Source organism: Pan paniscus, chromosome 12 (assembly GCF_029289425.2).
Source record: "Pan paniscus chromosome 12, NHGRI_mPanPan1-v2.0_pri, whole genome shotgun sequence".
NCBI classification, from domain to species: Eukaryota; Metazoa; Chordata; class Mammalia; order Primates; family Hominidae; genus Pan; species Pan paniscus.
This window is the reverse complement of record NC_073261.2, coordinates 56,972,282-56,984,843: the sequence shown is the minus strand read 5'-3', so window position 1 is coordinate 56,984,843 and position 12,562 is coordinate 56,972,282. Positions and strand designations below refer to the sequence as shown.

At 44.4% G+C, this 12,562-nt stretch overlaps 1 protein-coding gene across 3 annotated transcripts in view; it reads right to left on the bottom strand.

Moving 5' to 3' along the window:
* The window catches only part of NFU1 (NFU1 iron-sulfur cluster scaffold), a 41,686-nt gene extending 32,906 nt beyond the window's left edge, over positions 1–8,780 (bottom strand). Inside the window, exons 1-2 of one of the 3 annotated variants that reach the window (XM_003830928.5) lie at positions 8,318–8,780; positions 2,867–2,970 (exon numbers count right to left, since the gene is read on the bottom strand). In XM_003830928.5, coding sequence (XP_003830976.2) covers positions 2,867–2,970; positions 8,318–8,379 — 166 coding nt within the window. In that variant the 5' untranslated portion in view covers positions 8,380–8,780. Of the gene's footprint in view, positions 1–2,866; positions 2,971–8,173 lie in introns of all 3 variants that reach the window. The other 2 variants (XM_024927759.4, XM_008956341.5) reach the window with 2 other exon arrangements.
* Between the last annotated feature and the right edge of the window lie 3,782 nt (positions 8,781–12,562).

Below are 12,562 nucleotides of genomic sequence, written 5' to 3'. Positions count from 1 at the left end.
CACAATGTCCAAGTACTTCATTTAAAATATGTATATTTCTAGTAAGACATTCTTCTGAAAATCTGTGTAATAAGGGAATGATTTTTCAATGACACATTAAAGAAAGGGCTGCCAACACTTTCTGTAAATAATCTTCTAACTCTGGCTCTGAACCAATCATTTCTTGCAGCTTGTATTAATAATTTATTGCTAACCAAAATCTGCACACAGTACTCTACCAATATTTGAAGAATTAAATCTGGCTTCAACTGGGTGCATCAGCTCACACCTATAATCCCAGCACTTTGGGAGGCCAAGGCAGGAGGATCACTTGAGGGCAGAAGTTCGAGACCAGCCTGGGCAACAGAGATCCTGTCTCTACAAAAAAATACAAAAATTGGTCAGCTGTGGTGGCATGTGCCTGTAATTCCAGCTACATAGGAGGCTGAGGCAAGAGGACTGCTTGAGCCCAGGCAGTAGAGGATGCAGTGAGCCAAGACAAAAAAAAAAAAAAAATCTGGCTTTATTCTACTCAATCAATTTGAGAAAAACTACACCTGCAGAAAGCAAAATTTTTACAAATCCTTGAGGGTAAAAACTATAAATCCTAAATAAAAAGTCACTTAAGAGCATATACTCTATACTATCTAAAGTAGAAAGTATGAAAATGAATGACATCATCACAGAACTTTTTACTGTTGACAATAAATAAAGCTATTACTAAAAAACTAATTGAGGCTGGGCACGGTGGCTCACGCCTATAATCCCAGCACTTTGGGAGGCTGAGCCAGGCAGGTTACTTGAGCTCTGGAGTTCAAGACCAGCCTAGGTAATGTAGTGAAACCTCGTCTCTACAAAAAATATGAAAATTAGCTGGGTATGTTGGTACGCACCTGTAGTACCAGCTACTTGGGAGACTGAGGTGGGAGGATGGCTGGAGCCCAGGAGGCGGAGGTTACAGTGAGCCAAGATCACATCACTGCACTTTAGCCTGGGCAACATAGTGAGACCCTGCCTCAAAAACAAAAACAAAAAAACACCTAATTTGAATAGGTACTTAACAAAATCATTATAATTATAATCTCAATTGGGTTTAATTTTGTATTTCAAAAATGACTCCCAGGTCCATCATCCAGAAAGATGCTCATGAAAATGTCATGAGAGTTACAACAGGAAACAGGACAGAATGATAAAAAATATTTCTTCCTTTTTTTTTTTGAGACAGTGTCTCACTCTGCTGCCCAGGCTGAAGTGCAGTGGCATGATTACAGCTCACTGCAGCCTCAACCTCCTAGGCTCAAGTGATTCTCCCACCTCAGCCTCCTGAGTAGCTGGGACTACAGGCATGCACCACCAAGCCCAGATAAGTTTTGCATTTTTTTGTAAAGACAGGGTTTGACCATGTTGCTGAGGCTGGTCTTGAACTTCTTGGGCTCAAGGGATCTGCCCGCCTCAGCCTCTCAAAGTGTTGGGATTATAGGCATGAGCCACCATGCCAGCCTATTTTTTCCTATTATGCTTGGTACTAATAGGTACCTAAGGAGGTAGATGTAAACTCCCCAAAATACAGATTAGTGGTGCTTAAAGTCAATATCAATGACTAAAATTAATGGGTTTCCTATTTGAAAAGCCTATATGACCACATATTTCAGTCCTACAAAGTTTAAAAGTCCAATTAAAGTGGTTTAATCAGCTGAGTTACTCAGTATTTACAATATTTATATCTAAGCTATTCTGTGATCCAAGCAGTCAGGCAAGCCTGCAGGAAAGTGTTCCTCTTCTGGCCCCTGGCTACAGAAGGGGTAAGGTCTACTCTGATTTAACTCATGCCCTTAGCCAGAATCAGCCAGAGTATGGCCACAGGAATGTGTTCAAGCTAGCAATGGAAAGGAGAGGCTGAATTTATATGCTTACAGCTCCATAACACATATAGGTATACATTTACATACATACACATATGCAGACACACATACCCTCTCCCCTTAAACTTCCCTAACTCTACATTACAGTCATCACACTTCAAATTATTTTAAATCATATCTATTTCCCAAATTAAAGAAAATTAAAGTATATATCTCATTAACAATCAAGATTATTAACAAAACCATAGTAATTAATTTTGACAAAAAAGTTTTTATTTCTTTTTTTTGAATGTAGTTTTTTACTACATTCAAAATCCTGTGTTCTAAGGTCTGGATGAAAGCCAGAAATTTACTAATTTTAAGGGTATTCTTATCCAAAAAAAGGACAGCAGTAGCTTTAAATACATAGAATTCTTTGAAACACAATCCCCATTTGAAACTTCTTTTTGAGACAGGGTCCCACTTTGTCACCCAGGCTGGAGCACAGTGGTGTGATCACGGCTCACTGCAAGCTTGAACTCCTGGGCTAAAGGGATTCTCCCACCTCAGCCTCCCAAGCAGCTGGGACTACACGTGTGCGCCACCATGCCCAGCTAATTTTTTGTATTTTTTGTAGAGACAGGGTTTTGCTGTGTTGCCCAGGCTGGTCTCAAACTCCTGGGCTCAATCATTAACCTGCCTCAGCCTCTCAAAGTACTGGGATTACAGGCATGAGCCACCACACCCAGTCAGATTTTAACTTCTATAATATTTTCATTTTGGAAATCATTTATTGAGCAACTCTTGTGTTGCAGGGGATATGTTATACAAAATACTGAGATTTCATAGATCTATTGGACAATGTGCTTGCAAATACATTTTCTACTTAGAAGCCTATAAGAAAAATATAGCTTTTTTTCCTATATTCTATCTATAGGCTTCTAAATAGAAAATATACAAATTCTCATCTTTTATGATCCACAAAATCCTAGCACAGTTCCATCAGTTTCTGAAACACAACTGCTATAAAAGAGGTGAAATTTTACCTGGGTTATAAAAGGCTGCAGGTAGTGGGAAAAGTGGTCTTTGTACAAACTGATGCAGAGGCTGTTTCTTAATGGTGTATGGATTCTTCAACATATGACAGAACCTGCATTTAAAAGCACATAATGAATGACATTTTAAGAGCTCTAATCTTTTAAAGTTGGTTTCTACTTCTCATGTATAAAAAAGACCTATGTAAAATTTAAACATAACCAGCAATAGAAATAATTAGAGAACTGACTTTTCATCTTCCATCTACATTATTTCCACTTACTTAGGCTAGCAATATCTACAAACAATTCAAAATCAGGTAGAGCTCAAATGGAAATTCCTACCCTTGATAACTGGGTGTGCACAGGATAATATAACATCCAGGTATAAGAAACAGAATTGGGCTGGGTGAGGTGGCTCACGCCTGTAATCCCAGCATTTTGGGAGGCCGAGGAAGGTGGATCACCTGAGGTTGGGAGTTTAAGACCAGCCTGACCAACATGGAGAAACCCCATCTCTACTAAAAATACAAAATTAACCGGGCATGGTGGCACATGCCTGTAATCCCAGCTACTCAGGAGGCTGAGGCAGGAGAATTGCTTGAACCCAGGAGGCGGAGGTTGCAGTGAGCCAACATCATGCCATTGCACTCCAGCCTGGGCAACAAGAGTGAAACTCTGCCTCAAAAAAAAAAGAAACAGAATTGTATCTACATTAGTAATTTATAACCCATAGTCCCAGACTCTTGGTTATACAGGAAGGAAGCAAATAACTCTAAGTTTTTTTATTTTTTTTAAAAATTTAGAATTAGGCAATAGAGTCACATGGTTCAAAACTGGTAAGGGAAAAAAGCATATATAGTGAAAGCCTCCCTCCTTTCCTGTCCCTTACCACGTTTCCCTCTCTCAAGATAACCTATATTACCTGTTTTGAAAAGTATTTCAATACTTCAAAAAATCTAAAAGAAAGTATACTATTGGGCCAGGGGTGGTGGCTCACGCCTGTAATGCCAGCACTTTGGGAGGCCAAGGCAGGTGGATCACCTGAGGTCAGGAGTTCGAGACGAGCCTGCCCAACATGGTGAGACCCCATCTCTACTAAAAATACAAAAAATAGCTGGGAGTGGTGGTGGGCGCCTGTAATCCCAGCTACTCGGGAGGCTGAGGCAGAGGAATTGCTTGAACCCAGGAGGCGGAGGTTGCAGTGAGCCGAGATCGTGCCACTGCACTCCAGCCTGGCCCAAAAAGCAAGACTCCATCTCCAAAAAAAAAAAAAAAAGTATACTATTGTCCTTTTTGTTTTTGAGATGGAGTCTCACTGTTGTTGGCCCAGGCTGGAGTGCAATGGCACAATCTCGGCTCACTGCAACCTCCATCTCCCAGGTGCCTGCAATTCTGCTGCCTCAGCCTCCCGAGTAGCTGAGATTACAGGTGCCCGCCACCGTGCCTGGCTAATTTTTGTACTTTTTAGTAGAGACAGGGTTTCACCATGTTGGCCAGGATGGTCTCGAACTCTTGACCTCAGGTGATCCTCCCGTATCGGCCTCCCAAAGTGCTGAGATTACAGGCGTGAGACACCACACCTGGCCCGTCTTTTTTTTTGAGACTGAGTCTCACTTTGTCGCCCACGCTGGAGTGCAGTGATGCGATCCCAGCTTACTGCAACCTCCACCTCCTGGGTTCAAGTGATTCTCTTGCCTCAGCCTCCCTAGTAGCTGGGATTACAGGTGTACACCATCATGCCCAGCTAATTTTTATATTTTTAGTAGAGACAGGGTTTCACCATGTTGGCCAGGCTGATCTCCAACTCCTGACCTCAAGTGATTCACCCGCCTTGGCCTCCCAAAATGCTGAGATTACACAGCCAACGATCTTGATCATGCTTTTCGTGTTTTGTTTTGAGACAGGGTCTTCTTCTGTCACCCATGCTGGAGTACAATGGTGTGATCAGGGCTCACTGCAGCCTCAACATCCTAGGCTCAAGTGATTCTCCCACCTCAGCCTCCCAAGTAGGTGACACTACAGCTGTATGCCACCATGCCCAGCTAGTTTTTTTTTTTTTACTTCTGGTAGAGATGGATTATCACTATGTTGCTCAGGCTGATCTCCAGCTCCTGGCTCAAGTAATCCTCCCACTTTGGCCTCCCAAAGTGCTGGGATTATAGGCGTGAGCCACCATGCCCTGCCTTTTATATGCTTTTTGGATGGAAACATATGAACCCAGTGTTGTAACTTCACTTCACTTTTTTTTTTTCTTTTTTTTTTGTGAGATGGAGTCTTGCTCTGTCGCCCAGGATGGAGTGCAGTGGCGCGATCTTGGCTCACTGCAACCTCCGCCTCCTGGGTTCAAGCAATTCTCCGCCTCAGCCTCCCAAGTAGCTGGGATTGTAGGTGCCCACCACCATGCCCGGCTAATTTTTGTATTTTTAGTAGAGACAGGGTTTCACCATCTTGGCCAGGCTGGTCTTGAACTCCTGACCTCATGATCCACTAGCCTCGGCCTCCCAAAGTGCTGGGATTACAGGCGTGAGCCACCGCGCCAGGCCTCTAACTTTACTTCACTCTTACAGAGAAAACTTAATTGGCTATTTTTTATGGCTTTGACAAACTGAAAACAAAGGAAGAAAATGAAAGCAAATATTACTGGAAAAGGAAGTAAAAGGAGACTTTAATAGTGAAAATTCTTAAAATCCCAATGCAATTTACTTTAAAATCCGGTTTACTTGAAAATATCATCGCTATCCATTACAACTGCCACTTCATAGGAGCCATGGAAAAATTTTAAGTACAGGAGTCATTTATAATTGCCAATGGGTTCACTTTGCCCACTGTCCAGATACTGCTAATTCATCAAGACAGGGGATTTGCAATAAAGAGTTTAATTCACACGGAGCCAGCTGAAAGGGAGAGTGGAGTTTTAGTACTCAGTCTCTCTGGATCTGAGGCTAGGGGTTTTCAAGGATAGACTGGCAGGCCAGGGAACGGGTATTGCTGATTGGTTGGGGATGCAATCATAGGGGTGCGGAAAATGATCCTCCTGAGTGCTCAGCCCTTTTGTGGGCGGGGCCACAGGACCAGTCAGAAATGCAAAAACCTGAAAAGGCTAATCTTAGGTTCTACAAGAGGGATGTTTTCTGCAGGAGTAATTGGGGAAGTTGCAACTCTTAGGACCGCCAGAATAATGGCTGGTAATCATTTACATCTACACCTTAGCAGAATTCAGGCTCCTCTCATCCTCCAAACCTGGTGGTCTTTCATTAGCTTTATAAAGGTGGTTTAATTTTGGGAAAGGGCTATTATCATTTAAACTATAAACTAAATGTCTCCCAAAGTTAGCTTGGCCCAAGCCCGGGAATGAGCAGTCTAGAGGTTAAAGGCAAAATGATAGTCAGTTAGAACGGTCTTTCACTGTCATAATTTTCTGTTAAAATTTTTTGCAAAGGCAAAAATTGTTTGTGATCATACACAAGATCACATTTATCTAATTATTTTCTGCTTAAAATAGGCAAGAAGCAACAGCGGCTGCCACATTTTTTTCTCTCTCTCACAAAACCGGAATTCTTCTCGTGGAAAAGAAAGAGTGGGCACCAATTAAGTATTAACAGAATACAAATGAACTGTTTACTACCTTCAGTAATCTTTACATGCCATTGATAAGCAAAAGACTACTGGGATACTGTGGGACTGTAACCCATAGAGTTTCTTAGATGCTATTGGAGAGATAAAAGGATTGGCACCGAGGATTCAAGAGAACAATGGAATCAACACTGAATGGGAATCAAATAATCTGTGAAGTCCTGACTGCCACTCCCCACACTAGCTCCAGTGTTGATCACAGTAAGAGCTGTCACCACTTTATTTTGAGATGGAAATAATCTCGCTTTTCTCACACTGTCACCCAGGCTGAAGTGCAGTGGCATGATCTTGGCTCACTGCAACCTCCACCTCCCTGGTTCAAGCAATTCCCCTGCCTCAGCCTCCCAACTCGCTGGGATTACAGGCACACACCACCACGCCCGGCTTTTTTTTCTTTTTTTAGTTTCACCATGTTGGCCAGACTGGTCTCGAACTCCTGACCTCAGCCAATCTGCCCAGCTTGGCCTCTCAAAGTGCTGGGATTACAGGCGTGAGCCACCGCGCCCGGCACACCAGTTTAAATTACATGAATCTATTACAGCACTCATGACTGTCATTATTTGTTAATATATTTTTCTTGCTAGATTGCATACTCATTAAGGGGAGAAACTATCTTCATTTCTAGCTGCTAGCACAATGGCCTCACTTCTTCATCTCTACAATGAGATTAGTTTCACAGCTACCTCATAAATAATCCAGAGAATCCATGTAAAGTGCTTAAACCAGTGCCAGGCCATGCAGTAAGTGCTCAATAAATGGCAGCTGCTACCATTATTTAATTGGTGCTCAATAATTACTAATTGAGTGAAGTTCAAGGTTTGGGGTAAAAATGCCTTTTTCTATAGCTCAGTATCTAAATCTGTGAATACTCTGGAATTTGGAAATACACTAGAAGAATAATATTCTCGTCCCTTCAGCCCAGGGAAAAGGCAGCAGATTGAATAAAGAGGAAGCACATTCCAACATACAGGTTTAAAGTCTTGTTTTTTTAAAGTAAGAGTGGATTACATTATTCAAGGAAGACATCTACTCAAACACAGGAAGTAACTAACAAAAAATTCTACCAACTTAAATCTTTTTAGGATATACATTTAAACTTCAAGAGCACCATTAACACTACAATGTCTAATACTCAAGAGGGCAAACTCTCCGTAGGCCATTTTCTCCAGACGTAAAATTAAGGTACACCTACATAAATGTCCTCTTAGCAATGTTCACAGAAGTCTTTGAAAGGTGAAACTCAAAGATACGTCTCAGGGAAGCGGGAAAAACAAGGGAACAGAGTGGGCTTAATGGTGGTGGGTGCAGGGAATCTAGGGGTCCGGGTTCTCGTCGGAATTCCATCACTTAGAAACTGTGTAACCTTGGACATGTCACCTCCTCTTTCAGGGCCTTACTGGGAAAATGAGGAAACGAGACAAGGTATTTTCTTCCCTTCTGTGTGACATTCTGATTCTGTGTTTAGAAGAGGAGGGAATGCACCCGGTAGAGGGCCTGGGGGCGGGAGAGGCACACGATTTTAAAACAGCTCCTCCGTTCTGGCTCTACAGCCAGTCCCTACAAGCTTCCGTACGGCAGAGACTCAAGAACTGGGTCTCTGAGCCTGAGAGGAAGCTCCAGAGAGTCCGCCCGGATTAGGCCACAGAAGCGCCGAGTTCCCGCACAGACAGCCTCAGGGCTCACCCCCAACTACGGCGACAGGGAGGGCCCGCCGGCTCCATCAGATGCACTACCCACCCGCCTCGAGAAAGGGTCTGCAAGGCGGCGACCGCTCCGCTGGCTAAGCCCAGCGGCACACCTATTCGGAGCTCCAGGCTCGTCACCTACCGCCTGCGCAGCCCGGCGGCAACAGCCGCAGCTCCCCAGCCCCGCCTGGCCGTCGCCGCCATCTTAGCCGCAGTGCCTAAGGGTCTCCCTGACAGAACCACGAAAGATCTGCGCAGCCGCAGGCTGGCCGGTAACTGGGCGGGCACTGGGAAGAGCCCACCCTACCGGCTGCGGGCGGTCCTGCTGCGGATAAGTGCGGTGGCCTACGCGCCGAGGTTTGCAGGCTACTGCGTCACCCTGACCAAGAGAGGCCGGGGACCCTTTCCCGTTTGCGCCGACGCTTGGTTAATTCACGCAGCACTGTGAACGCATGCGTGTTTCCGTACTTTGTTTTCCCTGTTGGCTAGGTTTTTAGCTGGTGCTGGTGCTGCCTTGCGAATGCTGTTTCCAGCCCCTAAACCTGACCCATTCCCTCCTCTAGGACCCTACTCAGCCTCCAGGCCCAGCTCAGTGACTGCCCCCAAAGACTCCCTGGAGCATTCCTTCTAAAAGGTTCTCGCATTTCTCCTGCCCTTTTCCCATGGGTCTGATGTGGAACTGTGTCTAACCCTTCCTCATAGCTGTGCTTGTCAGCTGCCACTTGGTCATCTTGGACCAACCCGCACAGAGGATGTATCTGGTACAGTGCTGCCCTTCTCCGATTAACATGAGACTTGACTAGTTTCCAGGGCAGAGTGCCAAAGCCCATTACCTATTCTTCCAGAACCTTCCTGGAGTATTCCGTTTTCTCTAGGACAACGGTTCTCAAAGTGCGGACTAGGGGCCAAAAAAAGCAGGAGAACACGTTAGAAATGCACGTTAGAACATGTTAGAAATCCTGGGCCCCACTTTGTACTTACTGAGGCACAATCTCTATAGGTGGGGACTAGAAATCTTTTTGTTACTTGCTTTTTTTTTTTTTTTTTCCCAGAGACAGGGTCTATCTCTGTTGCCCAGGCTGGAGAGCAGGAGTGCAATCATAGCTCACCAAAACCAACTCCTGGGCTCAAGTGATTCATCCTCCAGCCTCAGCCTCCCAAAGCACTGGGATTACAGGTGTGAGCCACGGTGCCTGGCTTTTAGTAGCAGTAGTAGTATTTTTGTAGAGAAGAGGTCTCCCTGTGTTGCCTGGGCTGCTCTTGAACTCTGCTGTCTTAGGTTACCTCACCCTGCCTAGTAGTGTTTTAACAAACCTTTCCCAGGATTCTGATGCCAGCTAAAATTTGAGAATCACTGTTCTGGAAGACAGAGGACTGGTTTCCAGAATGGAAACAGCACACCTGTTGTTGAACAGGTTGAGGCCACACCCAAGACAACCCTAGTAATTTCTATGGCCCACAGACACATCTAAGAGGGTGGGTGGGTTTCAGGCCTGCAGCTCGCCTGGGCCCGCACACAGAGTGGGCTGTGCCTCCTACCAGTTTGGTTCATTCCCAATGCTGCGTACTTGCTTTTAACAACTAGTGGTCTTCCCCCATCCAACCCCCCACCCCCCCCACCCCCCCACACCCCACACCCCCCACCCCCCCACACCCCACACCCCCCACCCCCCCCACACCCACCCATTCTAGACCGCAAGGCAGTCCAAGGCTCTGTTTTTGACCCTCAATCAAAAATAAAATGTGGCTCTTCCACCTTGGAACAATTGTTCTTCTCGGACTTCAATTTTTCCCTCTCTGATGGATTCCTTATCATAAGAAAAATCCTGCCTTGCCCCAAATCGTGTTCCACACTCTTTTCTTCCCTTCAGAACGAAGTGGCTTAAAAAAATTGTCTGCACTCTTTTATAGTTTTTCACTTCCCACTCCTCAAACCCCTGAAACCAGGCTTCTGTGTCCCACCATTCCTAGGGCCTGCTCTAGTCAAACCACCCGCAGCCTCTGTGCTACTGTGTCCGGAATTGGTGGGTTCTTGGTCTCGTTAACTTCAAGAATGAAGCCATGCGCCCTCGTGGTGAGTGTTACAGTTCTTAAAGATGGTGTGTCCAGAGTCTGTTCCTTCAAATGCTCAGATATGTCCGGAGTTTGTTTCTTCTGGTGGGTTCGTGGTCTCCCTGACTTCAGAAGTGAAGCTGCAGACCTTTGCGATGGGTGTTACAGTTCATAAAGATAGCACAGGTCCAAAAAGTGAGCAGCATCAAGATTTACTACAAAGAGCAAAAGAACAAAGCTTTCACAACATGGAAGGGAACCCAAGCAGGTTACCACTGCTGCCTCAGGCACCCTGCTTTTATTCCCTTATCTGACCCCACCCACATCCTGCTGATTGGCCAATTTTACAGAGAGCTGATTGGTCCATTTTACAGAGTACTGATTGGTTCGTTTTACAGAGAGCTGATTGGTCCGTTTTGACAGGGTGCTGATTGGTGCGTTTACAATCCCTGAGCTAGACATAGAGTGCTCATTGGTGTATTTACAATCCTCTAGCTAGAGTAAAAGTTCTCCAAGTCCCCACTAGGTTAGCTAGACACAGAGCACTGATTGGTGCATTTACAAACCTTGAGCTAGACACAGGGTGCTGATTGGTGTATTTACAATCCTTTAGCTAGACATAAAAGTTCTCCAAGTTCCCACCAGATTAGCTAGATACAGAGTGCTGATTGGTGCATCCATAAATCCCAAGCTAGACACAGAGTGCTGATTGATACATATACAATCCTCTGGCTAGACATAAAAGTTCTCCAAGTCCCCACCCGACTCAGGAGCCCAGCTGGCTTCACCTAGTGGATCCCATGCCAGGGCCGTGAGCAGAGCTGCCCGCCAGTCCTGCGCCACAAGCCTGCACTAGAAAAAATATCAGGCCCAGAGAGGCATTTAAAATGTAGCAGCAGTAATATCTCATTCGCCCTTGAGCTAAGTAATAACTTCTTGAAGTCACTTGCTATGTATGCACTAGACTAATGTCAAGAAGCTGTTAACATGCCATATACCCTATAGTTCAACAGTGCATAGCCAGTCACTAACAATGTTATTTCTGTAAACCAATGAGAATACCTGCTGAGCGTGGTGGCTCACACCTGTAATCCCAACACTCTGGGAGGCCAAGGTGGGCAAATTGCTTGAGCCCAGGAGTTTGAGACCATGCTGGGAAACAGGGAGGGTTTACAAGCATGAGCCACTAACCCTGGCAGAATAAAAACATGTTATCTGAGGAAGGTGAGCCCCTTTAAATTATGAGGCCCATTGACTAGCCTAAAAAAAAAAAGTATCAGGGCCGGGTGCTGTGGCTCACGCCTCTAATCCCAGCACTTGGGAGTCTCTACAAACAAACCTTGTCTCCACAAAAAATTAGCCAGACGTCATGGCATATGCCTGTAGTGCCAGCTATTTGGGAGGCTGAGATGGGAGAATCACCTGAGCCTGGGAAGTTGAGGCTGCAATGAGCCGTGATTGCACCACTGCACTCCAGCCTGGGTGACAGCATGAGACCCTGTCTCAAGAAAAAAAAAAGTCAAATGAGAATACCTGATGAGCAACTTTTGTAATTGTTCCCCTCTCCTGATTTGTCTCTTTTTCTTTAAAAAGTTGAGCCTCTCCTTTTTTCCCAGAGCACTCTCCAAGGCAACCTGGAACTATGGCCAGGGCTACAGTCCTCAACCTTGGCCCAAATAAATTCTCTATATTAATTTTGCCTCAGCTTCTTTCTTTTAGGTCAATATTTGCTTGCAGTACTGTTTAATTAGGTTTCCTGTTACAGATGATCAAAATCCTGTGTGGAGTAATATTAAGATGAACAAAACAATTCCTGGTCTCAGGGAGCTCCTGGAGAAGATTTGTAAATCAACAAAGGCACTAAGGGAATAGAATGCTATGTGGGGGACAGGAAGCATTGTCAAATGTGAAATGGTGTTTAACTTTCTTTGAGTTATATTTATGTGAATGAGTTATTAATGTGTGTTTCAAAATTGTGTGAGATTCCTGTAATTCTGGTATGTCTTAGTATATGACATCAGTAATAATTATGATTATTATGTTACATTGTTGTGTACCACAGAAATAACCAAATTTCCTTGTCAATTGTGTCTTTAACCATGGCTGTTCTTTTTTTTTTTTTTTTTTTTATACTTTAAGTTTTAGGGTACATGTGCACAATGTGCAGGTTAGTTACATATGTATACATGTGCCATGCTGGTGTGCTGCACCTACTAACTCGTCATCTAGCATTAGGTTAACCATGGCTGTTCTAAGAGTTTTGTCATCCACAGACAATTGTTGTTTTATTTTGATTCTTCTCAAAAAGTAGTTTATAATCAGCTGCAGTCCAAAA